This window comes from Budorcas taxicolor, chromosome 5 (assembly GCF_023091745.1).
Source record: "Budorcas taxicolor isolate Tak-1 chromosome 5, Takin1.1, whole genome shotgun sequence".
NCBI lineage: Eukaryota > Metazoa > Chordata > Mammalia > Artiodactyla > Bovidae > Budorcas > Budorcas taxicolor.
In genome coordinates, this window is record NC_068914.1 from 20525789 (window position 1) to 20552927 (window position 27139).

Below are 27139 nucleotides of genomic sequence, written 5' to 3' on the forward strand. Positions count from 1 at the left end.
AGCCATACTGAACTATGTGGAGGCCTTCAGATCTACTGTGCTATTCCCTGCCTCTGGGTTGCCGCGTATACAAGCATCCCTAGGAAATATTGCAGGTTCAGTTCCAGACCAACGCCAATAAAGCAAATACTGCAATAAAGTGAGTCACACAAATTTTTTGGTTTCACAATACATGTAAAAGTTATGTTTACGCTATACAACAGGCTAAAGTGTATAACAGCTTTATGTCTAAAATAATGTACATACCCTAGTTCAAAAATAGTATCAGAAAAAAACAGGACCAACAGGCTTGTTCAACACAGGATTGCCACAAACCTTCCATTTCTAAAATATACAGTTATCTGTGAAGTGCAGCAAAACAAGGTAGGCCTGTACTGTTCTGACTACAAAACCCTCTCCCTTCTAAACTGGCTAGATCAACTTGTGCTTCTGCTTTACTTCTCCTATCACTTCATCTAAAAAAGCCTGACTCCTAAGACTGATTAGGCACACCCCAATTAGATCCTTCACATTCCATAGCTACTTTCATCCTAAACATCAGGTGTTAATCTCAACCAGAATTGCTGCTTTAAACTGTAAGTTCCTCGAAGATGGTGACCATGCCTTATTCACCACTATACCCCTAGGGGCTAGGATAGTGATGGGCACACAGTAGACATTCAACAAGTAACTTTAACTGTTGAATAAATTATTGAGGATGCACTGCTTGCACACCTTTTAATTAACTTTATCTAAAATTTAAAATGTTGCATCTAACCAATCATGTCACCAGTCTTTACAGCCCTTTAATGCAAAAGGCATTTCTTATTTTCTACCATATTATTATATGAAAGGAATGATCTGAATACAGATACCCCATATTTTGTATTATGCAAGTAACGTTAAGATTGACTTAACTGCCACATTTTAGAAGAAATTTTAAAAGAGTACATTGAGAAAATTCTTAACACACAGTGAAAAGAGACAATAAAAGGAGGTTTTTTTATTCAAAGGTATAACTGGATAAGTAGATTTGTTTACAACCATTCTTGTGAAATACTTTTTAAAAAAATACAACCAACTTCTTTCCAAATAGCAGACACAGACCTCAGCTATGATGACCTAATTTTTGGTTGATAATGTACATGATTATGCAGAAACAGGCAAGCTCACACTGGTAGATTAACTATCTCAGTCAAAACTCCGCTTGTGGCCCCCATTTCTTGATCGATTTCTATTCCCACTTCGTCTTCTACCATCTTGTCGACTTCCTGACCGACTCCCCTGCCGACTCGGTCTACCTGACCGGCCACCGGATCGACCGCCTGACCGGCCCGACCGGCCCGACCGACCACCTGACCAACCACTCCTCTGTCTGGAATTAGAAGATGTATTTCCATCATAATATTCTTCAATTTCAGGCAACTTGGCTGGCACTGAGAGTATCCAGTCTGAATCACGCCACTCTGCCTGTTGGGGTAATTCACAGGATTAATACAAACGCAAAATAGAAACCATAAGCAAGCACATGAGTACAGGAGACTCTGTGAATATCTATTAGCTAAATAAATGTCACAGTCTATTCAGTCCAGAGGATCTGGAATAAAACGAAAAACCAGAAAGCAAAAACATATTCAAAGCTAAAACACAGGAACTTCAGTTCCTAAATTTTATGAACAAACAAAACAGAAAGACTCAGATACAGAGAACAAACAGGTGGTTTCCAGAGAAGAGAGAGATGGGGGGATGAGTGAAACAGATAAAGGAGATCAAGAGACAGAAACTTCCAGTTACAAAATAAATTAATCACAAGGATGAAATGTACAGCTTGGGGAATATAATTAATTATACTGTAATATTTTTGAATGATGAAAGTAGCAAGACTTATTGTAGCGATCATTTTGTAATATAAATATCAAATCACTATATTGTATACCTGGAACTAACACAGTTTTGCAGGTCGATTATACCTTTTTAAATTTTTTTAAAAATGTAGACACTGGGAGGAAATGCTTCAAAATGCTAATAGTGATTATCTCTGGGGGATGGGAATTTATGTATGATTGTTACTCTTTTCTTGTTAATCGCTCAGCTGTGTCTGACTCTTTGCGACCCCATAGAGTGTAGGCCACCAAGCTCCTCTGTAGGATGGGAATTTATATATGATTGTTACTCTTTTTTTGTTAATCGCTCAGTCGTGTCCGACTCTTTGCGACCCCATAGAGTGTAGCCCACCAGGCTCCTCTGTCCATGGGATTCTCCCGGCAAGAATACTAAAGTGGGCAGCCATTCCCTTCTCCAGGTGATTATTACCTTATACTTTTATGTGTTTCTAGTTGTCTGCAATGAACATGTACTGCTTGTAAAACTACAAAAAAAACAATAAATGTCATTAAAAATGAAAAAAATCCTGTTAAAACTTAAATCTCAAATTTAATGTAACGGTACAAAGCTTGGATCCTCCTCACCCCAAAAAAAGTTTCTAAAAGCTAAGTATTAGTCCAAGGAGAAATTTTCAGGCCAATTTTGGGACTCTAAATTCCTACTCGGTTTATATATTCTAAAAGAGCCCACCAGTTTCTCAGCACAAAACGAATAGACCACTAATAAGTGGTCATTGCTTTCAGAAGGTATACTGACAGAAACAAGGTCTGAGAGCTGATAATGCAGATTAAAAATCTGTCAACAGGGACTAAAAATGTCGCTATTAGAAACAATTTGGTATCGGGGTAAGCAAAATATAAAAATCAGCAGCCCTTAAGAGCATCAATATGTCATATCCTGCTACACTGTCTTTCACTGTGATCATGAGTTGCCAAGGCAAGTTAATATTAAAATACCTCCTTACATGTCAGGATGAGCAGAGACAAACAGCCACACACACAACTGGTGGCAATGTATGGCCAAAGCCTTAAAAATACACACAGTTTTTGGCCAAGCAGACATCCTTGAAAAGTTCATCTTAAAGAAATAAACTTGGCAATGCATAAAGAATTAGTTATGCCAACATTTAAGGCCAACCTGTTTATAATACATGTGAGTTGCTCAGTCATGTCCGACTCTTTGTGACCCCATGGACTGTAGGCTGACAAGCTCCTCTGTTCATGGAATTCTCCAAGCAAGAATACTGGAGTGGGTTGCCATTTCCTTCTCCAGGGGATCTTCCCAACCCAGGGATCAAACATTGTAGACAGATTCTTTACCATCTGAGCCACCAGTGCAAAGCTGTTATAATAGAGTATTAGTATTGGAAATAATCTAAATGTCAGAAAAATTGGACATTGGTTAAGCTGGTCACCACTATATAGTTGATAAAGAAATGTGTTTACAACATATTCTGAATTTTGAAAAGGACTTTGAAAACCAAATAATCCCGTTCTTGTGTCAAATATATATGTATCAGGGACACAAACAGACAAATTTCACAGTGTAGGAATTTAGTGGACAATCTCTTTCTTCTTCAGATAAAACACAAGGAAAATTTTTTTAAAGAGAGAAAGAAATTGGAGAACCTACAGAGTAAAAGAGACAAAAATCAAATTATACAGAATGAACTTTGCAGATCTTCTTATATTTAAAAATATTCAGGAGACAGGGGAAAATGTAAACACAAAATTGGATAATACTGATGAATTACTATTTTGGGGGGTTTAATAATGGTATTATGTTTTTTGAAAGTGTTTTTAATATTTTAGCTATATAAAAGTATTTATGGTTGAAATGATAGACTTCCTAGAATTTGTTTCAAAAGAATACAGGAGAGAGCTTCCCTGGTGGGTCAGTGGTAAAGAATCCACCTGCCAATGTAGGAAACATGGGCAGTTCAATCCCTGATCCAGGAAGATCCCACATGCCATGGAGCAACTAAGCCTGGGTACCACAAATATTAAGCCTGTGCTCTAGAGCCTGGGAGCTGCAACTACAGAGCCCACGTGCCTCAACTACGGAAGCCTGTGAGCGCTATAGCCCATGCTTTGCAACAGGAGACGCCACCGCAATGAGAAGCCCATGCATTGCAACTACAGAACAGCCCCCACTCTCTGCAACTAAGGAAAAGAAAAGCCCACACAGCAAGGAAGACCCAGCACAGCCATAAATAAAATTTAAAAAAAAAAAGACAAAGAATACAGTGTAAGTGGATGGAAGCGGACATGAAACACAACTGACCACGAGCTGGTAAGTGCTGAAGCTGTGTGATAAGTACATGAGGATTTCGTATGCAATTCTATTTTTTCACATTTGACAAACTGGATATTTATAATTTATTAGTTTATTAAGGAATTTTTAATTGACTTACACATGATAAAGATATTATAAATGTTTTTTTAATCTCTTTTAGAGAAACATATTCAACTATTTAACAGATAAAAATTTTTATATACCTGTAACCTTTCTGATTCAGTTGTGGGAACATCAAAACAAACACCCTAAAAGCAAAAGGAAAATATTTTTATTTAGATGCACATGAGTTGATTTTTTAAAACACCTTCTTATAACTTTATATAAACTAAAAAAAGAAAAGATTAAGTGGGTCCCATGACTGCTTACAGAATTAAACCAGCTAATACATAATAATGCATGATACAGAATGGCTGCTAATTGTACTTTCTAAATCTAAAAGTAAACCAGTATCTAATAAGAATTGACTACTAATGAGCATCTAGAGTATTCCCTAGAAAAGTTTTTCTAGACACTATTATGTTCCATGTCCTTTTTACAATGACCCATCTAATAAATTCCTTTAAAAACTTATCTCTCTGCCAAGAGATAACCTAAGATGTTTCCTCTTTGATCTTGGCTGCTAGTACACTGAAAGTTAATTAATATCCAAGTATAGCAAATGGTTTGGCCTAAGGATCTAGGTATATTTTCCCTCCCCCTCCACATTTTTTCTCAATGTACATAGTTGTCTTACTTGTCACAGATCTTTTTTGAAGGTAATATTAAACTTTGAGAAAGATAACTTTTCAATAAACAAGTTAATAAACTCTAGATTAGCATATATTTATATAGTCAGGTGAGATGAATAAATATAACATCTTTTCACAAAACCATTAGAAGAAATCACTCACTAAGATTACAGATGGCTTTAACTTCGCTATTTCATAACTGTATGAAAATACCTAATTCAGTTATCCTCATTAACAACCAATAGCAGGCCACTTAGAAACCAATATTGTGTATTCTCTTAAAAAAAAAAAAAACTATTTAGCTGTTGCAATTATGTTGCTCAATTGTAAAAAATAAACACACACAACCACACACACATTCAAAGGCAAAAACTTAGATAACTTGAATATTACAAATTAAGGAGAATGACTTACAGCTTTCTAGAGGAATGGGTTACTTACATAACTCCCCAAATTTCCAACTGGAAACACACTAACACATGGATAAAATAGTATTATTCATCCCATTAGACTTCAAAAAAACAGTGAACAAAATCTACTAGTCTTTATAAACATATACGGCAGTTGTCTGGAAAAGCCTACCATATTTCCCTTCAGGAGGCACATCCTGGTAATTTGGGACACAGCATTACTACTCAGCTTTCTGTTAAGTTCTTTCCAAGCACCGCTGACATCCTGTATTTCTTCTGGGCTTTCCAGAGTCATGGTCACAAACCCCTTAAGGAATAAAAGTCACATTGTGTTTGAGAGAAAAGCAGCAGCAATAGGACAATAACATTCTACCTTAACAGCCTTTTTTGATTTATGGCGTCCCAGGTGGCACTAGTGGTAAAGAACCCGCCTACCAACACAGGAGATGCAAAAGACAAGGGTTCAATCCCTGGGTCGGGAAGATCCTCTGGAGGAGGGAAGGGCAACCCCTCTCCAACATTCTTGCCTGGAGAATCCCATGGACAGAGGACCCTGGAGGGCTACAGCCCAATGGGTTGCAGAGTTGGACACAACTGAAGCAACTGAGCATGCATGCGTGCACTTCTTATAAGCCAACAGGACCAGTATAACATGACCATTAAAAAATAGCTTATTTTAAACTATATTAATATAAGACTAATGCTTATAGATCATTGAAAGTATCATTCTTCTATACACTGATATAAAGACTACATTTAATTCTAAACATAATGATTCAAGAGGAAATTAAACTACAGCATCAGGGATAAGATAAAGTAGTGAAGAATTAGGAAATGCTGAAGGACTCAAGGTTAGCTCTGAGTGGAAAAACAAGAGGACATAAACTTCTTTAAACTTTTGAAGGACTACACTTGAGCAAAAATGACTTGCTCTGTAAAAGTTCACTGGACAACTAAACGGTCAACATGAAGAAGATATAGGGAGGCACTGATGTAACAAATGGTTAAGTGCCCCCTACATATGTGCCAGAGACTGAGAGATTCAGCAGGAAATAGTCCTTTGTCTCACAGAGTTACCTTGTAGTGTACATGTAGCAAGGGGTTGGGGTGGGGGCAGTGAATGATGATGGAATTGTTGCTATTTAGTTGCTAAATTGTGTCCAACTATTTTGCTACTCTGTAGCCCACCAGGCTCCTCTGTCCAAGCGTGACAGTAAACAAACAAGTAAATATATACAATGTCAGATACTAATAATCACGAAAAAAAAATAAAGCAGGGGAAGAAAATGAAAATAGAGAGAAAAGGCAGGAATAAGCTTAGACAGGGTGATAGGGAAAGACCTCTGATACAGTGATACCTGACAGAAAGCTGAATGAAGTGAAGGAGGGAGCCAAGATTAGTAAAAGAACATTCATAATAATACAAATAAGCACAAAGGCCTTGTGTAGGATTAACTTTATGTTTGAGTATCAGCAAGTAGGTTACAATAGTTGAAACAAGAAAGGGGAGAGTGATAGGAGATGAGGCCAAAGAGGTAGCAAGGGAAGACCCTGCAGCACATTCCTCGTAAAGACTCTGGATTATGATTTTAACCCATAAAAGAAATATAAAACCACTAACACCCTGTTGCTAAGATATTTAAGCAGAGGTTAGATGACCCATCTGCCAAAGAGGGATTCTTTTATCAGATATGGGTTGGGATTAGATGACCTCTTAGATACTTCTTAGGTTTAAAAGTCTACCTTATGCTGATATATGGCAGACATGAAACAAATACTATAAAGCAATTATCCTTCAATTAAAAACATTTTTTTAAGTAAAAAAAAGAAGATATTACAATGGCAATGATGAAATATTATGAACAGTTTTATGCCAATAAATTTGATGACTTTAAAAGTGTACCTTAATGTTTCCTTGAGAAATGTGGTTTAAGTTTTCTTGAGAAGTATCTGGTGGGTTATTAGGGATAAAGTATTTGCTCAGTGCTAAAATAACACCCCATGGATTTCTTACTAATTACAGAGTAAAGTATACTTTTTATAATGGGAATACATGGCTCTGGTATGGTTTGACATCTGATACTGACCTGGCAGGGGGACAGGTCAGATGGTGTTTTATACACATACACATACTCTCCACATATACAGGCAATCCTTACTTTGCATGGGAGAAACGCTGGGCTGGAAGAAGCACAAGCCAGAATCAAGACTGCCGGGAGATATATCAATAACCTCAGATATGCAGATGACACCACCCTTATGGCAGAAAGTGATGAAGAACTAAAAAGCCTCTTGATGAAAGTGAAAGACGAGAGTGAAAAAGTTGGCTTAAAGCTCAACATTCAGAAAATGAAGATCATGGCATCTGGTCCCATCACTTCATGGCAAATAGATGGGGAAACAGTGGCTGACTTTGAGGGCTCCAAAATCACTGCAGATGGTGACTGCAGCCATGAAATTAAAAGACTCTTACTCCTTGAAAGGAAAGTTATGACCAACCTAGATAGTATATTGAAAAGCAGAGACATTACTTTGGCAACAAAGGTCCGTCTAGTCAAGGCTATGGTTTTTCCAGTGGTCATGTATGGATGTGAGAGTTGGACTGTGAAGAAAGCCGAAGAATTGATGCTTCTTAACTGTGGTGTTGGAGAAGACTCTTGAGAGTCCCTTGGACTGCAAGGAGATCCAACCAGTCCATTCTGAAGGAGATCAGTCCTGGGTGTTCACTGGAAGGACTGATGCTAAAGCTGAAACTCCAATACTTTGGCCACCTCATGTGAAGAGCTGACTCATTGGAAAAGACCCTGATGCTGGGAGGGATTGGGGGCAGAAGGAGAGGAGGATGACAGAGGATGAGATGGCTGGATGGCATCACTGACTTGATGGACATGAGTTTGAGTGAACTCTGGGAGTTGGTGATGAACAGGGAGGCCTGGCATGCTGTGATTCATGGGGTCGCAAAGAGTCGGACACGACTGAGCGACTGAACTGAACGGAACTGATGTTAGCTGCAGAGTCTATTTCTCGATTTGCATGGCTCCATGACAAAAAAAAAAAAAACGAGGAACAGGTTCTGGTATACAAGTTTCAGTTAGCACAGTACTGTGCAAAGTAAAGATGTCCTGTATTTCTCTCCTGATAGATATCTATGGTTCAATTTTAATCTTTCTCAACCACATACAATTTTCTCACAGATTTCTACCTTATCGGAGGTGATCAACGATCGTGGTTCAAAACTTGATGCGCCAGAAATGTGGGCTAATGCTGCGGCCAGTGCATCCACTGCCCCTTTCTCTTCTATCAGTCTCTGAGCTGATGGTCGGAAAAAATCAACAGCAGCATAAGAAACAGAAGCCAAAGACCTGCAGTTTAAAAACAGTAAATTTTCTTGGTCAAGACAAATGGGAAAGATAAAAGATAAAAGAAGGAATGGGAAAAGAGAGCAATGTTTTCGTATTTTAATATAATTAAATGTCTGTTGATAAAACTGGTGATTAAATTTTCTGATATGTCAACTAGGAGAGCTTAAAGATGTATAGCCTAATACAAAAGAAAAAATCATTCAGCAAGGTCAGAAAGCATACCTGATGGCATCCATGCTTTTAGATTTAACTAAATCCATTGTAGAAGGAACACCTACACGTTTAAAAGTAATTCCCTGAAAATGAAAGAATTACATTAAAGAAAAATGGAAGTCTTTACAATTAATTCCTAAATTAATCTAGATTGTTGAATTTCCATTTCTTGGACTTAAAAGATTTCCAAGCCCTAGCAGATCAAGATTTCCTAATAAATCATCAACAACAAATTCTAGAAAGAGGAAAAAACAATTTTTTTTTCAATTGTCTCATAGTTACAAATCATGGAATTACAGTTACAAAACAGCTGATTTTTTTTAAAAAGATGCTGTTTACAATAAATTTTTTCTTATTATCTTCATCATACAAAGTATGTGAAATAACGTATGAAAACACACATCATAAAAATGGGAAAAATACTACAAAAACTCAAGACCACAAAAAATATGTAATTTCTTGTAGAAACTGGCTATTGTAACATTTCTTAATATAATCTTGACTGTTACACCAAGATAATGTCACAATCATCCATTTACAATTTCAGACTAAGAGGTACTGAAATCACAATGCACTTCTGATTTTAGTCAAGGGAGAAATTCAAGGGAAAAGGGAGAATGTCAGCTCTTCTGTCTTCATAATAAAAGCTGTATTAAAACAAAGTCTTGCAGCTAATATAAATTAGCTCTCCACATGCTTCACATCCAAATGCAGCTTAAATGAGAAGTCATAAAATCTATTTGTGAGAACAAATATAAAAAGATCTCTGATCTCTTTTCTAAGGCACCATTTAGATAATAAGCCTGAAATAATTTAACTCTACTTACTGCTTTTTGTTCCACATATCGTAATTGACCTCTTTCTCTCGGTTGATAAAAACATATGCAGATCCCTGTCCGGCCAGCTCGACCTGTGCGTCCAGAGCGATGAATATAGGACTCAACATCCTAAAAATAAAAGAGGTAACTCTTCTTAAAAAATGTGGCAAATTAAACAGTCATTCCAGTAACCAAATAGTAGTACTAGAAGCAACAAAACTACTAATATCAATAATAACATTTTTATTTCAATCCTGTTGCTCTTTTCAATATCCCAGAGAATGTTTACGCTTGAATTCTGCAGTAAAAGGGATGAGATTTAAAACCTTTTTATCCAGCCTATCCCAAGGTTCTTTATATGGCAACTTTCTATACTTCTCTTGCATGATTCCATACTTCAAATGTAAATAAAGAAGTTAATCATTTGCAAAGGTACCAGATTCTGATCAATTTAACATTACACTAAGAAAAACTGGCTAAGAGCAAGAATAGATAATATATATTTTTTTAATCTAAGCAAAGTCTTGTAAATAAAAGGCAATTTATATAGCTACTCTTATTTTCTCCAAATCAAATCTCATTTCCTTGCAAAGTAAAAATGCAACGAAATATCAACTTACACCTATTAGAATGGCCATCACCAAAAAGACAAAAGAGAACAGATTAACATTTGTTAATGCTGGTGCAGAAGTGGAGAAAAGATAACTGTATGCACTGCTGGAAAACAGGATGGAGGATCCTCAAAAGTTAAAAATAGAATGACCACATGATCCAGTATTACATTTCCAGGAGTATATCCAAAGGATATGAAAACACTAATTCAAAAAGATATCCACACCCCTATGTTCACAGCAGCATTATTTACAATAGTCAAGACACAGAACCAACCTGTGTCCATCAAGAGACAAACAGATAAAAAGGCTTATATGGAATATTATTCAGCCATAAAAACAGGAAATCCTACCATTCGTGACAACATGGATGAACCTTAAAGGCAATATGCTAAGTGAAATAAGTCAGAGAAAGACAAATACTGTATGATCTCACGTACATATGGAATCTAAAAAACAACAACAATAACAACAAATAAAAAAACTAAACTCATAGAAACAGAGGGTTGGGGGGAGGAGAAATGAAGGGAGGTGGTCAAAAGATATAAACTTTCAATTAAAAGATAATTCCTTTCTTCTTTTATACCTATATGAGAAGATGGGTGGTAGCTGAACCTATTGTGGGCATCAATTCACAACATATATAAAGCAAAGCATAGTGCTATTATGGCTTAAACTTATACAGTGATGTATGTGAATTATTTTTCAATAAAATTGGTGGGGAAAAAAACTCATTTCCTACCTGTGGAGGTGAACTCTGAATCACCAGGTCAACCTCAGGAATGTCCAAACCACGGGCAGCCACATTGGTTGCCACCAAAACTTTAAAACTACCCTCTCTGAAGCCTTTCAGTGTGATTTCTCTTTGTGACTGAGCGATGTCCCCATGTAAACACTGGGCATTCTATTTGAAAAAAAAAGGAAAAGTAAGTGTATAGCACATAGTTAGCAGTGACAGCATCCAAATACTATAAAGTCTGTGCTCTTTTTGTTGCTGTTTTTATTTATTTGGCCACACCGTGCAGCATGTGGGATCTTAGTTCTCCACCAGGGACTGAACCTGCACCCCTGGAGTGCAAGTGTGGAATCTTAACCACTGGACCACCAGGGAAGTCCTTCCTCTTTTTGTTGTTGTTTCTAAATCTAGTAATTATAAAAATACATGCTTATTGTTTTTAAAAATCAAACAATGCAGAAAAACGTTAAGCATAAAATGCAAAAGCTTTCCTTAATATCAGTCTCCTAATAAGTAACTGCTAACAGTTAAGGAAATATTCCTCCACACACCATTTTTTAAATACACATACCTCACAAATCCTAGCATATAATTTTATGAATTTATAAAGATGGGATTATACTGGGACTTCCTTGCTGGTCCAGTGGCTAAGACTCTGCACTCTCAGTGTATGCAGCCTAGGTTTGATTCCTCAGGGAACTAGATCCCACATGCTACAACTAAGAGTTCACAAGCCACACTAAAGATCCCACATGCTGCAACAAAGACCTAGTGCAGCCAAATAAGTAAGTTTTTTTAGAAGAGATTATACTATATATGCATGGTTTTACAAGCTACCTTCTAAATTTGTTGTATCTCAGCCATAGATACACATCTACTTAATTTTTTAAAACTACATATGATTTCTTCATATGGCTACCGTATCTTTTCTTTCTGGCTATGACACATGAAATCTTAGTTTCCCCACCAGGGACTCAGCCCAGCCTCAGCAGTGAAAGCTCTGAGTCCTAACCACTGGACCGCCAGGAAATTCCCAGAGTCGTTTATTTTAGCAATACCCTACTAATGAACATTTGGGTAGGATCCAAACTTTCACCTTTAGAAACAAGGCTATAGTGAATAAGCTTGTACTGTATCTCCAGATCCCTCAGTATATGTATATTTCAGTAGATTACATATCTAGAAGTTGAATTCCTAGGTCAAAAATTATAAACATTAAGCATTTTAATATTTAATACTGCAAAACTGTATTATAAAAAGAAATTTGTAAAAAAAAAAAAAGTTTGTAAACAAATAGCATATACACATATGACTGAAGCCACTTATCTGATCTTATAAAAGTGGTTAAAGTACCACAGAAGACACTCCTGATGGATGCTCTTAAAGAAGAATCTGAGATAATTTATGACTTTTGCATGTGCAACCCTCCCTTTTGTGCCAATCAGTTGGAAGCCAAGGGAGTAAATTCTCGAAGACCCCCACCCAGTTCTGTAAATACAGGAGGAATCAGAGGGATCATGGCAGAAGGAGGTGAATTAGTTTGTTAAAAGGATCATCCATGACAGTTTACAACTTGAAAAAAGATTAAGATGGTATAGCTGTATGCTGGGAAAGAAATGCAGCCTGGCTTCTCTGAAGGAAGAACTTTGCATACAAGGGGTTCTTAGAGTCACCTACACTGAACTCTGCCAGGGTCAGACAATGAGACGGGCTTTGGCTTGGAGTTTTTATGATGATGTAACAGTACCATCACCACCCAGCAAGTGAAGAAAACTAGAGAAGCCAAGGAAGCCCATTACGTTTAAGTCCTGGGGTCTGTGATGGAAGAACTAGCCCTCCAAGCGTCATCTCTGGGCCCTGAGACAGTGGAAGGCATCGTGGTTTTGACAGCATGGACTGAAAAACTCCTCACTGACCTAAAGGTCCAGCATAAACGAGTTCCCTGTGGAAAGGAGGAAATCAGCCTTTTCCTAACAGCCACAGAAAACTCCTGGATTCACTTAAGGAGGAAGAAAAGAGACCGAGTGAGACAACTGAGAGAAGAGCCCCTAGCTCCCAAGAACGTGATCGAAGCCTTGGAAGAGAAAAAGTCTCCCCCCAAAGAGTCTGGCAGTAGCCAGGATGTTGCCCAGAGCCCCCAGGAGAGTGCCCTGAGGGGCTCTGCTCCACTGGAAGGAGAGTCTCCCACTGTGAGGGGGCCACAGCCCCAGCCAGGACTCGCTTTCCCAGGAGGAAAACCTAGAACCCACGGAGGATGAAAGGAGTGAGGAAAAGGGGGACATGGAGGTTCTGGAAGGTTGTAAAGGCTCTAGTAATGGAGCCCAGGACCACAAGGCTCCTGAGCCCTTCAGCAGCCCAGTGTCTGAAAAAGGGAACCATCTCCAAGGAGTGGCTGGACGTTACTTATTCAAGTGTCTGATAAACGTTAAGAAGGAGGTAGATGATGCCTTAGTTGAAATGCACTGGGTTGAGGGCCAGAACAGGGATTTGATGAACCAGCTTTGTACTTATATACCTAACCAAATTTTCAGGCTTGTTGCTAGTTAACTCCAAAATTCTAGCACAATTGGGAAAGTTATATAAAGCAGCTTGCTTTGAAGAGTGGCCTAGGGAAGTGGCAAGCTGAATTCCATCATTAGCTCACTAGTAACATTATGTGGAATTGTCTTAAAAAACCAACAAATGAGTCCATTTTTAAACACCCGCCTCCTCTAAAAAAAAAAAAATTACAGGGTATTGTAGTATGGTAGTTCAGAGAAAGAACTGTGGTGATCAGCATCAACAAAATGCCATCGGTAAACTCATAAGGGATTTAAACCTGACTTAAGCTGATCACTTTTGGAGAAGGAAATGGCAACCCACTCTAGTATTTTTGCCTGGAGAATCCCATGGACAGAGGAACCTTGTGGGGTACAGTCCATTGGGTCACAAGAGTCAGACATGACTGAGTGACTTTCACTACTTCACTATAGGAGTGATTAGTAATATTTATCTATACATATAACAATACTTAGTCCTAACCACTAGACCACCAGGGAATTCCACACCTATACTTCTATATTTCTATACCTATTGACTGCTTGTTATAAGAAAAGCACTGTAATAAACACCTTATTTTGTCTCAAAAGTATAAAAAAAAATTAATACCAATTTTTAAAATGGGAACACGGGCAGTGAAATATGAAGTGACTTGCCCCAGGTTACAGAGCCAGGAAATAACACAACTGGAATTTATATCATGTTCTGACTCCAAAGTGCAACTAATCACTATACACAGAAAAGAACATGTTAATAAATGAGAACAATTACAGAAGTAGAACTGTGAGGAATGCCAGTATTTAAAGTGCAAGTAAAAATATAAAAAGACTGCAACAAAGTTGGGAAAGATTAGCCAGGGAAGAAGGAAGAAAACCTGTGTGATATCATGGAACCCAAGTTAGGAGAACTGTTTCAAGAAAAGATACTTTTTTTTTTTAAGTCAAAATCAAAAAAAAAAAGAAAAAGCAAATATACTTTTCCACAAACATCTATGACAAAATTTAGTGACAAGGTATTTTCATGGTTTCCAAACATAAGCAGGTAGAGACAAAAACCTACTGGGGTGGGAGAGGGGTTTGCTAGCCCTAAGAACAGATAGATACTCCCTAGAAAGCATAATTTGAGAAAGTCAGTTGAAACTGGTAGAATTCTTACACATTTAAGGGTGATCGTGAGGAGCCAGAGGTAAAGTGTGAAACCAAATACCAAAAAAGTTAGAATTCAAGAAATGTTGCTGAAAAAGCCTGAAACAGTCTGGGCCCAAATGAACTCTCAAACTAACAAACCAATGCTTCTTTGCAAGGACAAAGCCCTGCACTAAGAAATTACTGGACCTAAAATTCAAACTGAGGATGACAGGGATCCCAGAAGCAAAGGAAAGAAATGACTCAGATGAAAGTGAAGGGAAAATCAACCAGAGCTCAGAAAGTGGGAGACTTTTTAAAAAACAGCTTTATTGAGATATACTTTGTAGACTGTATTCTTAAATACTATCAAAACTAAAAGAGGCAGCTCTAGACCTGTGAAGTGAGAAAACTATTCTGACCCATAGCTCCCCAGCAAAAGTTTGAAAGGATTAATCCCATCTAAAAATGAGCAACAGAACAGGTTATGGTTAAATTTTATAGAAAGTAATTATAAGAGGACAAATAAAAATATTCACCAAAACAATGAAAGAGCTCTAGAAAGGCATGCCTGAAAAAGATAGAGTATATATTATATTTCTGAATGAGCTAAATAAAAATTTTTAAATATTTATATATGAGAGAACAAGGAAAATCAGAATGAGAAAAAGTAAAATATGGGGTGAAATGACTCAAAGAAGTAGAAATAAAAGGCAAAGACTTTTCACAAATGAAGACTACACCGGAAGGAATACAAGACTGACTGAACACAACAAATGATGCCTTAATTTTGAAAAGTTTGAAAATTTAAATAAAGATTAAAAAAATTTGTTATCAAGTGATAAAGGAGAGACGAAAAAAGAGCCAACATATGTATAACAGGAGTCCTTGAAGAAAAAAAACAAAGCAATCAGACAAACCAAATACCAGAAAAATTAGAATTCAATAAATTTTGTTGACATTTAAAAATACATATATTTGAAACTACAAATTGTGTGCACTGTGCACTCATAAAAAGTGAACAACAGCGAAATATATTCTAGTGTAACTACTGATTTTTAAAGAAAAAGGAAAAAACACTTGTATTCAGGCAAAAAAACTAAATCAATCACTTATAACAGGAAAAAATCAGACTGGCATCACACTTTTTATAGTATGCTTTATTCCAGTGGAAAACATATTTAAGATACTGAAGGAAAAGGTAAACCAAGAATTTTAAATCCATCCAAAATGATTTTAAAGTTACAAACAAGCTATCATCAATACTACCACTACTAAGTCGCTTCAGTTGTGTCCGACTCTGTGTGACAAGAGACGGCAGCCCACCAGGCTCCTCTGTCCCTGGGATCCTCCAGGCAAGAACACTGGAGTGGGTTGCCATTTCCTTCCCCAATGCATGAGAGTGAAAAGTGAATCATGAGCCCTTCCTTGGGAATCTTCTAGATACTAAGTGACAGCAAAAATGGCTGAAGAGACATTGACACAAAGGCCAATGGTGTTGCTATCAATAGATGTTAAAATCATAAAAAGGAAAAAGAACCAGATATTACATATCTCCTGATGGAAGTATATCATCTATGAAATAAATTTGCACAAACAAACAAACCAATCTAAATTTACAGGAAATACAGAAAACAGCAGCATACTGTTTTCTGTCAAATGGTATCACTCATGAAAACTTGGTTTCTTAAATAATTTAAAAAGCTGTAAGAAGAAATAGAGGAATCCATGTATTGAAGAGATTTAATGAAATCACTTATTTGGATTCAGATTAAAAAAAAAACAAGCCATAAAAGAAAAAACAAAGCATGTATGCATGAGGCGATTGAGAATTTGAAGACTGATATTTGAAGATATTAATTACTATTAATTTTTTAGATGTCATTAACAGTATTGTGCCTTGGAAACGAACAGATATCATTCTGTCGTTTTTGAGATTGGAAGAAACACTAGCTGGAATCAAGATTGCTGGGAGAAATATCAATAACCTCAGATATGCAGATGACACCAACCTTATGGCAGAAAGTGAAGAGGAACTAAAAAGCCTCTTGATGAAAGTGAAACAGGAGAGCGAAAAAGCTGGCTTAAAGCTCAACATTCAGAAAACGAAGATCATGGCATCCAGTCCCATCACTTCATGGGAAATAGATGGGGAAACAGTGGAAAGTGTCAGACTTTATTTTTGGGGGCTCCAAAATCACTGCAGATGGTGATTGCAGCCATGAAATTAAAAGACGCTTACTCCTTGGAAGAAAGGTTATGACCAACCTAGATAGTATATTCAAAAGCAGAGACATTACTTTGCTGACTAAGGTCCGTCTAGTCAAGGCTATGGTTTTTCCTGTGGTCATATATGGATGTGAGAGTTGGACTGTGAAGAAGGCTGAGCACCGAAGAATGCTTTTGAAATATGGTGTTGGAGAAGACTCCTGAGAGTCCCTTGGACTGCAAGGAGATCCAACCAGTCCATCCTGAAGGAGATCAACCCTGGGATTTCTTTGGAAGGAATGATGTTAAAGCTGAAACTCCAGTACTTTGGCCACCTCATGCGAAGAGTTGACTCACTGGAAAAGACTCTGATGCTGGGCGGGATTGGGGGCAGGAGAAAAAGGGGACGACCGAAGATGAGATGGCTGGATGGCATCACTGACTCAATGGACGCGCGTCTGAGTGAACTCCGGGAGTTGGTGATGGACAGGGAGGCCTAGCGTGCTGCAATTCATGGGGTCGCAAAGAGTCGGACACGACTGAGCGACTGAACTGAACTGAACAGTATTGAGTTTAAAAAATAACCCTTTTATTTTAGAAATACATACCCAAATATTTCTGGGTATAATAACATGTTATCTAGCATTTGCATCAGAATAATTCAGGCACAAGAAGTGAGGGGGCATTTGGATAAAATAATTGTTGCAGCTGAAAAATGAATACACAGGGGCTCATTACACTGTCAACTTCTGTATATGTCTTATATAAGTTTGAAATTTTCTGTTATAAAAATTTTAAAAAGACATAAGGATTTAGTGTTCTGACCCATTCACTCAGTAAATATTTGCATTTCAACTTATGCACAACTCTACAACATTACCCACTCTTATTCATAGAAACTCATCTTGTTTCACTCTTGTGTTTTCAAGATCACATTTGCAAAGTCTTAAGAAAACTTCTGACGAAAATGGATAGAATTCAGGATTTTCCTGGTGGTCAAGCAGCTAAGACTCCACATGTGCAATGCAGAGGGGTGTGTTCGATCTCTGGGCAGGGAAGTAGATCCCATATGCTGCAACTAAAGATCTCACATGCCGCAACTAAGAGCCAGCATAGCCAAATAAATAAAGAGTTGCAAGAGGACTTAGGAATCATGTATTTTTTTAAAAAATGGACAGAATTCTATCCTGACTTAACAGATCATGACAGATCTAACATCTTTCTGAATTAGACCCAACTCAAAGAGTGACAATCAAACCTAGACTACAAAGGACATGACTTTTTTACTCAGTGATTCATAATCTATAATCTCCATTAAAGAAAGCACGAAAAAAGACTTACCTGTTTTATGTGTGGATTCATGGCCATTTCAGTTACATTCTTTTTGGTCTCACAGAAGATAATAGCCCTCCCTTCAGACCCACTGTAGACTTGAAGGACATCTCCAATAACTGCTGGCCTCTGAGACCAGTGGCACTGGATGGCCAAATGCTTTGAGGAAAGAAAATATCAAATATCTGCTTCATTCAAATTATTGAAAAGAATTCTTTTCTACACTTATTTCTATTTGTTCAAGAATTGGTCTTCCTGAAACACAATAAGACAATGATACTCCCTGATGCCACTTTAAAATAGCCATCAACAAGTGAAACGATAGGCAAATTGTAGTACACTTCTACAGTGGAATACTATTCAGCAGTTAAAAGGAATCAACTACTACTGATCTATACAACAATATAAATGAATCTCAAAACATATCCTAGGTAAATGAAGTCTTACAGAAAAAGAGTACACACAACACGATTCCATTTATATGAAGTTTTAAAACAGGCAAAACTAATCTATGATGGAAAAAACACAACAGTAGTTTGCCTCTGAAAGGGGAATGGGCAGAGGCAGAGGGAACTTTCTGTGATGATGTGTAATATTCTTTGTTTTGATACGGGTCTGGGTTGCACACATGCATGAATCTACCAAAATGAAGCAAATGTACACTTAAAATCTTGCATTTTGTTGTATGTAAATCTTATCTTAAAAACTATAAATATTAGGTGGATGAACCTCAAAAACATTATGCTAAGTCAAAGAAGTCCAACACAAAAAAGCCACATGTTGTAATTACATTTATATGAAATATCCACAAGAGGCAAATCCATAGAGACAGAAAGAAGATTGGTGGCTGCCTGGGGCTAGGATAAGGTGAGAATGGACAGTGACTGCTTAACAGCTACAGGATTTCCTTTTCAGGTAATGAAGTGTTTTGGAAGTAAATAGAAGCAATGGTTGTATAATACCATGAATACTAAATGACTCTGAACTGCACACTTCAAAGTGTTTAATTTTAGCTATGCAAACTTTACCTCAATTTAAAAAATTACATGTAAATATTGAAATCTAGCTAAAGATATGCACACTAAAATACTTATGGGGAGGGAATTCAATGTCAGTCCAGCAGTTAGAACTTCAAGCTTTCACTGCTGAGGGCAAGGGTTCAATCCCTCAACTAAGATACTACAAGTGGCACAGTATAGCCAAAAAACAAAAACAACTTACAGGGAAGTATACAATTTCTGTAATTTGAAGTAAATTAAAAAATCAGATAGATATAAGGGATGAGTAGACAGGCAATAAGCAAATACAGCAAAATATTATTGGCAGAATCTAGCTGATGGGTACATGGGTGTTCACTATAAAATTCTCTCAGCTTTCAGTGTTTGAAAATCTTCATGATAAAATGTTGAGGAAAAATCTACTGTAACATTTTAAATCTATACATTTAAACATACTATATCTCAATAAAATTGTTTAAAACAATTAATTATTGAACACATAGAAAACACAGACAAGCACAAAGAAGAAAATTAAGAATCATCTGTACCAGCTAAATCAAAGTCTTGCTTCTTCCTCTCCACCTCTCAAAAATGAAAATAAAAAAGCAGGGCTTCCCTGGTGGCTCAGCAGTAAAAAAAGTATGCCTACCAATGCAGGACACCGGGGTTCAATCCCTGATCCAGGAAGATCCCACATCGAGTGCACCACAACTATCGAGCTTGTGCTCCAGAGCCCCAGAGCCACTAACTACAGAGCTCACATACCACGACTATGGAACCTTGCATGCCCCAGAGCCAGAGTTCTGCAACAAGAGAAGCCATCGCAATGAGGAGCCACATACCACAGCTAGAGAGAAGCCCCTACTTGCTGCAACTAGAGAAAAACCCATGCAGCAACGATGACCCAGCACAGCTACGAATAAATTTTTTAAATATCAGGTTGGTGCAAAAGTAATAATGGTTTTCGCACTGTTGAAATTTGCCATTTGATATTGGACTACATTCTAAATGAGGTTATCTTATACATCATTTTACTGTGCATTTCTCACTTTATGGGGTTTTTTTGCTAATAACATTACTTATTTTATACTTATTTTAGACTATGGAAATGATGTTACACAAAAAAGCAAATTCGAGGAATTTTCTTATTTGAGTTCAGAATGGGTCATAGAATAGCAGAGACAACTCACAACATCAACAACACATTTGGCCCAGGAACTGCTAATGAACATACAGTGTAGTAGTGGTTCAAGTAGTTCTGAAAAGGTGACAAGAGCCCTGAAGATGAGGAGCATAGTGGCTGGCCATCGGAAGTTGGCAGCAACCAATTGAGAGGATTATCAAACCTGATCCTCTCACAACTGCACAACAGGCTGCAGAAGAACTCAACAGTTGACCATTCTATAGCTGTTCGGCATTTGAAACAAACTGGAAAGGTGAAAAAGCTTGAAGTGGATGCCTCATGAGCTGACCAAAAATTTTTTAAAAATCATCATTTTGAAGCGCTGTCTTCCCTTATTCTATGGAACAAACAATGAACCATTTCTCAATCGGATTATGACATGCAATGAAAAGTGGATTTTATACAACCAGTGATGATCAGCTTGGTAGGTGGACTGAGAAGAAGCTCCAAGGCACTTCCCAAAGCCAAACTTGCACCAAAAGATCACAGTCATTGTTTGGTGGTCTGCTGCCCAGCTTATCCACTATAGCTTTCTGAATCCTGGCGAAATCATTACATCTGAGAAGTACGCTCAACAAATTGATGAGAAGCACTGAAAACTGCAACGCCTGCCACCACTGGTCAAAAGAAAGGTCCAATTCTTCTCCATGAAAACACCTGACTGCACACTGCACGAGCAACACTTCAGAAGTTGAACTATGAAGTTTTGCCTCATCTGCCACAGTCACCTGACCTCTTGCCACCGACTACCACTTCTTCAAGCATCTTGAGAAGAAAATGCTTTCCAAGAGTTCGTTGAATCCCAAAGCATGGATTTTTATGCTACAAGAATAAGCAAACTTATTTCTTGTTGGCAAAAATGTGTTGACTGTAATGGTTCTTATTTTGATTAATAAAGATATGTTTGAACCTAGTTGTATTGATTTAAAATTCACAGTCCCAAACCGTAATTACGTCTGCACCAACCTAACAAATAAAAATAAAAAGATCCTGAATCTGATCAAGCCTGACAATCTAACCACCAACTCATAGGAAAATTAAAGCAGAGGAACATGTTAACTAACACCAGAGTTGCAAATCAACAAAGCTGAAACTATGGGAAACCTGAAAGACAATCTTTTATCCAATTAAAAACTGCAAAGAAAAGACGGGACAGAGGAATCCTGACAGGACAGAGGAATCTATATTTAAAAGATTTAATAGATGAATGGATAAAGAAGATATATGTGATGGAATATTACTCAATGATAAATAAGAAAATGAAACCTTGCCTTTTTCAACTACGTGGATGAATCTAGAAAATGTCAGACAGAAAAGACAAATACTGAATGATCTCACTTATATGTGGAATCCTAAAGAACAAAAAAAATGAAAACAGAAACACAGACACAAAATACTAAACAGTGGTACTGTTTTGAAGTGCCAAAGTGAGGGGGAGGGGCCTGAAACAGGTGACAGGGATTGATAGGTAAAAACTTCTAGTTATAAAATAAATACGCCACAGGGATGCAATATACAGCATAAGGAATATGGTCAAAAATATTGCAACAACTTAGTATGGGAACAGATGGTTATCAGATTTATTGTGGTGACCATATCATAACATATGCAAATATCAGATCACTACCTGAAACTAACATAATATTACACATCAACTATATTTCAATTTTAAAAAAGAAAAAGATATGGTGAATAAACATTCAACACAAGAATAAAAAAAAAATAAAAACACGTATAAACCAGTAGCAATATAAGGATCTTATGTGAATCCATAGTCAAACGAACTACTTACCAAAAAAAGGACAAACAGGATAATGTGAACACTAGCTATTAAAGATATTTTTAAAAATTGGTTTTTTCAAAAAAAAAAAATTGGTTTTTTCTACTGTGACGGTAACTTTGTGAGTTTTTTTGTTTTTAAAGAGCTCTTCTTTCCCAGAAGTAATCATTAGTATTAGTTTGATGCTTATCCTTCCCACCTATCCACCTATAAATATCTAAAGAATCTATTTAGGATTATTTGTGTATCTTTTAAAATAGTACAATTCTGTACTTAGAATTTTGTAATCTGGTTTTTATCACTCAAATTCTTTTTAGCCATTATGTTGTGTTTATAGATCACACTCCTGTTCCTCTGGACTGTCTTCATCTACGCACACATATACGTACATCTATCAAACGTGAAGGTGACATACGTGATACATGTCAAAAGTAATGCAAACCTTACCTTAATTCTCTTAAAAAATATACTACAAGTTTACATTTTCATAGAGTCAACATTATAAAGCTTTTCTTTATGGTGTCTTCTATCTTTATGTCTAGAAGAGTCTTCCCTCCCTGAAATCAAATAATGATCTACAAACTGCTGTAAATTATTTTATGGCTTAATTTTTTAAAATATTGGTGAATACTGTTGGTACAGGGTATGAAATGAGGATCTTTATTCCACCCAAGCTTTAATATATTATCCCAACACCAGCAAACTGTGATCAATCACCTCACTTCTCACATTCTACATACTTTAAATCTGTCTCTATGGATATTTGTATCTCTCTCCTGTTAGGACTTGCCTGTTCACAAACTTTTTCCCCTGTTTTACTCTGCTCCTCAGTCTTAGACTATAGAAATACCTAGGCATCTTACTGACTAAGGACCAAAAACAAAAGATTTGTCCTGAATTGGTACCCAAAACATACATTTAGCTTCAACAAATTTCAAAACACCAACTAAAAGCTAAAATCTATCACAATGGAAAGCTACTTACTTCCACAGTAGTTGCAGCCTTTTGAGTCATTTTCCCAACAAGGTCAACCTGTTCATATCTGGATTTCATGTATTTTTTTGCAACTTTGTATACCCACTGTGGGCAAGTTGCAGAAAGAAGTAAAGTCTGAGGATTGTCTTCAGAATCTTAAATAAACAAAAAGAATTCAAATGCTTTATTTCTTAATATCCCACAAAATAGTCAGCTCTTAAAAATGCCCCCAAATTTCAAAGAAATTATGAAAAATTCAAAACTTGGGGTGAATTTTGAACTTTACTACAGTTATTAAAACTTTCAACTTTCAAAACTGAGGGAAAATATGAAGAAAACTGAACCAAAGAGGAAGATACAAATTTAAGAACGAACAATGAGCAACGAAATCAGTAAAATAAGCTAGTAAAACTACTTCTATAAAATAATACACGTAAGAAAACATGGAGAGTGAAGAAAATGGTTAATGTATACTACTAAACATTCTTGTAACCCTGGGGACATGCATTAATATTAAAAATTATAAAATAAACAATTCATAAGCTTTTAGGTAAGAGAATAATTGCTAAATGTGCTTATTTTGAATTAGTATATACCAGTTTTGTAGGACTCATGGAGAATGTCTTCAACTTGTTCAGCAAATCCTAAATCTAACATTTGATCCACTTCATCAAGCACAACGTGGCGCAGTTTAGAAAGATCTAACCGGCCGCTCTGCAGATGGTCTTTGATACGACCAGGGGTCCCAACCAAGATGTCAATACCATTTCGAATATGATTAACTGTGAGAGGAGAGAAATATCAGTAATACATAAAATTCAAATATAGATTTTCACATTATACTTTTAGATTTCAGTAGCAAATAGATCTTTGTACTACCATCAAATATAGTTACTCACTCTGGCTTTGATATGATGTTCCACCATAAAAACATGCCACGCTGAGTTTCCTAGTTATATCTTTGAAGTCTTTGGCTACTTGGTTTGCCAGTTCCCTTGTTGGAGCCAAAACAAGTACCTTGCAAAAGGTTTAAAAAACAAAAAAACAAATTTCTATAGACTTCTAAATTCAAACTGAGACTTTTAAAAGATGCATTTAAAACTAGAAATCTCATCATTAACGTCATTGTATTTAAAGACAGAGCACAAACAATAACAAGGACGGCTTATGTTTATTAAATCCCCCTTTATTTCCTTCTGGAAAAGGAAATGGCAACCCACTCTAGTATTCTTGCCTGGAAAATTCCATGGATAGAGGAGCCTGGCAGGCTATAAACTATGGGGTCACAAGAGTTGAACATGACTTAGGGACTGAAACCACCATTACTTCCTTCAGATCTCTTTTCAAAAGTCACTTTCTCAAAAGGATTCCTAATCTTCTTTTCATATCCTCCCAACCCTGATTAACTGTTTCTTCTTAACACTTATACTGTATAAAATATTTATATTCTACATATTTGCTGACTATCTTGCCCACTAAAATGTAAGCCCCACAAACGCAGGGATTTATGTCAGTATGAGCTACTATATTTCCTGGATTTCAAACAGTGCCTGGCACAAAACAGATACTCAAAAAATATTTGTTGAATGAATGAATGAATGTCCAACATGTGCCATTTTTTAAAAAGAAATAGTTCAATTTATTTAAATTGCAATTAGCATATAAAATTGAATTTGTAGCTAAAACCAGAGAACGCAGGGCTTCCCAGGTGGTGCTAGTAGTAAAGAGCCCGCCTGCCAATGCGGGAGTTGTACAGAGATGTGAGTGTGATCCCTGGGTAGGTAAGATCCCCCGGAGAAAGACAGGGCAGCCCACTCCAGTATTCTTGCCTGGCGAATCCTTGGATAGATGAACCTAGTGGGCTATAGTCCATAGGGTCTCAAAGAGTTAGACACAACTGAAGTGACTTAGCACACACACACAGGAGAATGGTCTTAACTGTTTGGTGTTTAATGATAGGAGCTTCTTCTACACAGGATTCCAAGAGACTTACTTGTTTCATTAAGCAAATAAAACTCATGCTTCAAACAGGTTACACAGAAATTGATTTACACTTCATTTCCCTTTTTTTATATTTTGAAACTGCAGATTTAACAAAAGGTAGCCATAACATTTCTATATACAGGGTCAATTATAATTATGCAAACAATAGTGTTTTACACGATTTAATTTAATCCTCACACAAAAAAACCCTATGATGTGGTATTATCATCCCAATTTTACAAATGAGGAAGATGAGGCTTAGAGAAGTTGAGTCTTGCCCAAGATCAAACAGCTAGAAGTGACAGGGCTGGAATCTCCAGTAATATCCTTCGAGCGTGACAGCTTTAAAGACAGTGTTGGGATTGTATCCTATTGCTTTTACTTTCAGTCTCCCTAATTTCACCTAAGAAACAGACCTCTCTAAAAAAAACCTGTCCTGTCCCAAGACCATTATTATTTACCTACAGTCATATATGTGAATTTACTTTCACACTATTGGGGGATCCCCAGGTACCAGGGACTGAACCTGTGCCCCCTGCAGTGGAAGCCTGGAGTCTTAGCCACTTGATGGCCAGGGAAGTCCTAATGCTGTTTTTTCCTTCTGCACTTTTATGAACCTGAAAGTGAACACAGGTTCTAAAAAGGTCAAAGTTTAGGACAAAATTTCACTAGGTCCTCTCTGTTCTTTACTGCTCATATTATTAACACAGATCTTCAGTGTCATATCTATAATACTCTGAAAGTCAATCAATAAAATAAATATTTTTTACTGAATGACCAAATAAATCAATACCTCTAGCAAAATCACTGTTTAAAAGCAAAGGTTAGAAAAAAAAGAAAAAGAGCAAAGGTTAGGACTAAAAAAAGAAGACATTAGATATGCAGGCTTTATAATATATAGTTATCAAAGACATCTATGGATCCATAGACATTACATTCATACGCAATAACTCACTTTAGCTTCACTTGAGATTTATCTTAAAAATAAAACTTTTGCTTTAGGCCCCAAATTTTAACTTTATGCCCCAGGAGTAACTTTTCTATCTTTGGGGCACTTGAACTTAAGACCAGTACACTCTTTCTTTCTTTCTTTTTTTGGGGCCATGCCAGGCAGTTTGCAGGATCTTAGTTCCCTGACCAGGGACTGAGCCAGGGTCATGGCAGTAGAAGCACCAAGTCCTAACCACTGGACCACCAAGAAATTTCCAAGACCGGTATATTCTTTCTTTTGCCTTCCATTAGAGTAATATTTAAACCTTTTACTCCCTATAATGGTTACCTTCGGTGAGCGGCTTTTTTTAATTGTCTCTTGATTTCTTTGGAGTCTTTCAATCAAGGGGATGGCAAAAGAAAATGTCTTTCCTGTTCCTGTCCGCGCTTGAGCAATTAAATCTTTTCCTTCATATACAGGCCCAAAAGTCTTAACTTGAATAGGAAAGAGATATGTTACCCCTCGACCTGTAAAACGAGATTTCATTGAAATATTTACTTAAGACTGGCATTAGGAAAAAACACATTTATTTGAAATTAACATTTCTGATTCATCAACATGTGCCTAAAGATATATCACCTAGCAACATCTACATCTATTCCTACCCCAAAGAGGAATTATTTAAAAATTGGTCTCAACTTTTAACAAATACATTTAATTCTTTAAAGTTAAAAACTGATCAGAATACTGAAAAAATGATGTAGAAATAATTGTAATTATAAAAGCTATTTCTCTATGTTTTGTACATTTTCCTCTCGGTCAGAAAAGGTACAAGAGTTTTCTAAAATCTGGTTTTAGATTTTCAATTGCATATGCATTAAAATTCATTGTACCTTTCAGAAGCTTTATAGTCTCTTCAGAAATAGGGAAATTGGAGAAGGCTCCTTCTTTCTGTTCACGTGTTAGGGTCTGTCAAAACGAAATCAAAGTTCTAATATAGTTCATATCCAACTAGGTATTTAGAATCTTTTATGCATTTACTGCTTTT

General features: G+C 36.7%; 1 protein-coding gene across 1 annotated transcript in view; it reads right to left on the minus strand.

Annotated features, from left to right (window-relative positions):
• Window positions 1-1043: 1043 nt before the first annotated feature.
• DDX50 (DExD-box helicase 50) overlaps window positions 1044-27139 on the minus strand; it is a 32351-nt gene continuing 6255 nt past the window's right edge. The window contains exons 3-15 of the mRNA XM_052640179.1: window positions 26985-27060; window positions 26440-26618; window positions 24077-24194; window positions 23774-23959; window positions 23187-23332; window positions 18251-18400; window positions 11046-11207; window positions 9702-9821; window positions 8884-8957; window positions 8502-8661; window positions 5472-5606; window positions 4362-4406; window positions 1044-1449 (exon numbers count right to left, since the gene is read on the minus strand). Coding sequence (XP_052496139.1) covers window positions 1171-1449; window positions 4362-4406; window positions 5472-5606; window positions 8502-8661; window positions 8884-8957; window positions 9702-9821; window positions 11046-11207; window positions 18251-18400; window positions 23187-23332; window positions 23774-23959; window positions 24077-24194; window positions 26440-26618; window positions 26985-27060 — 1830 coding nt within the window. The 3' untranslated portion in view covers window positions 1044-1170. The remainder of the gene's footprint in view (window positions 1450-4361; window positions 4407-5471; window positions 5607-8501; window positions 8662-8883; window positions 8958-9701; window positions 9822-11045; window positions 11208-18250; window positions 18401-23186; window positions 23333-23773; window positions 23960-24076; window positions 24195-26439; window positions 26619-26984; window positions 27061-27139) is intronic.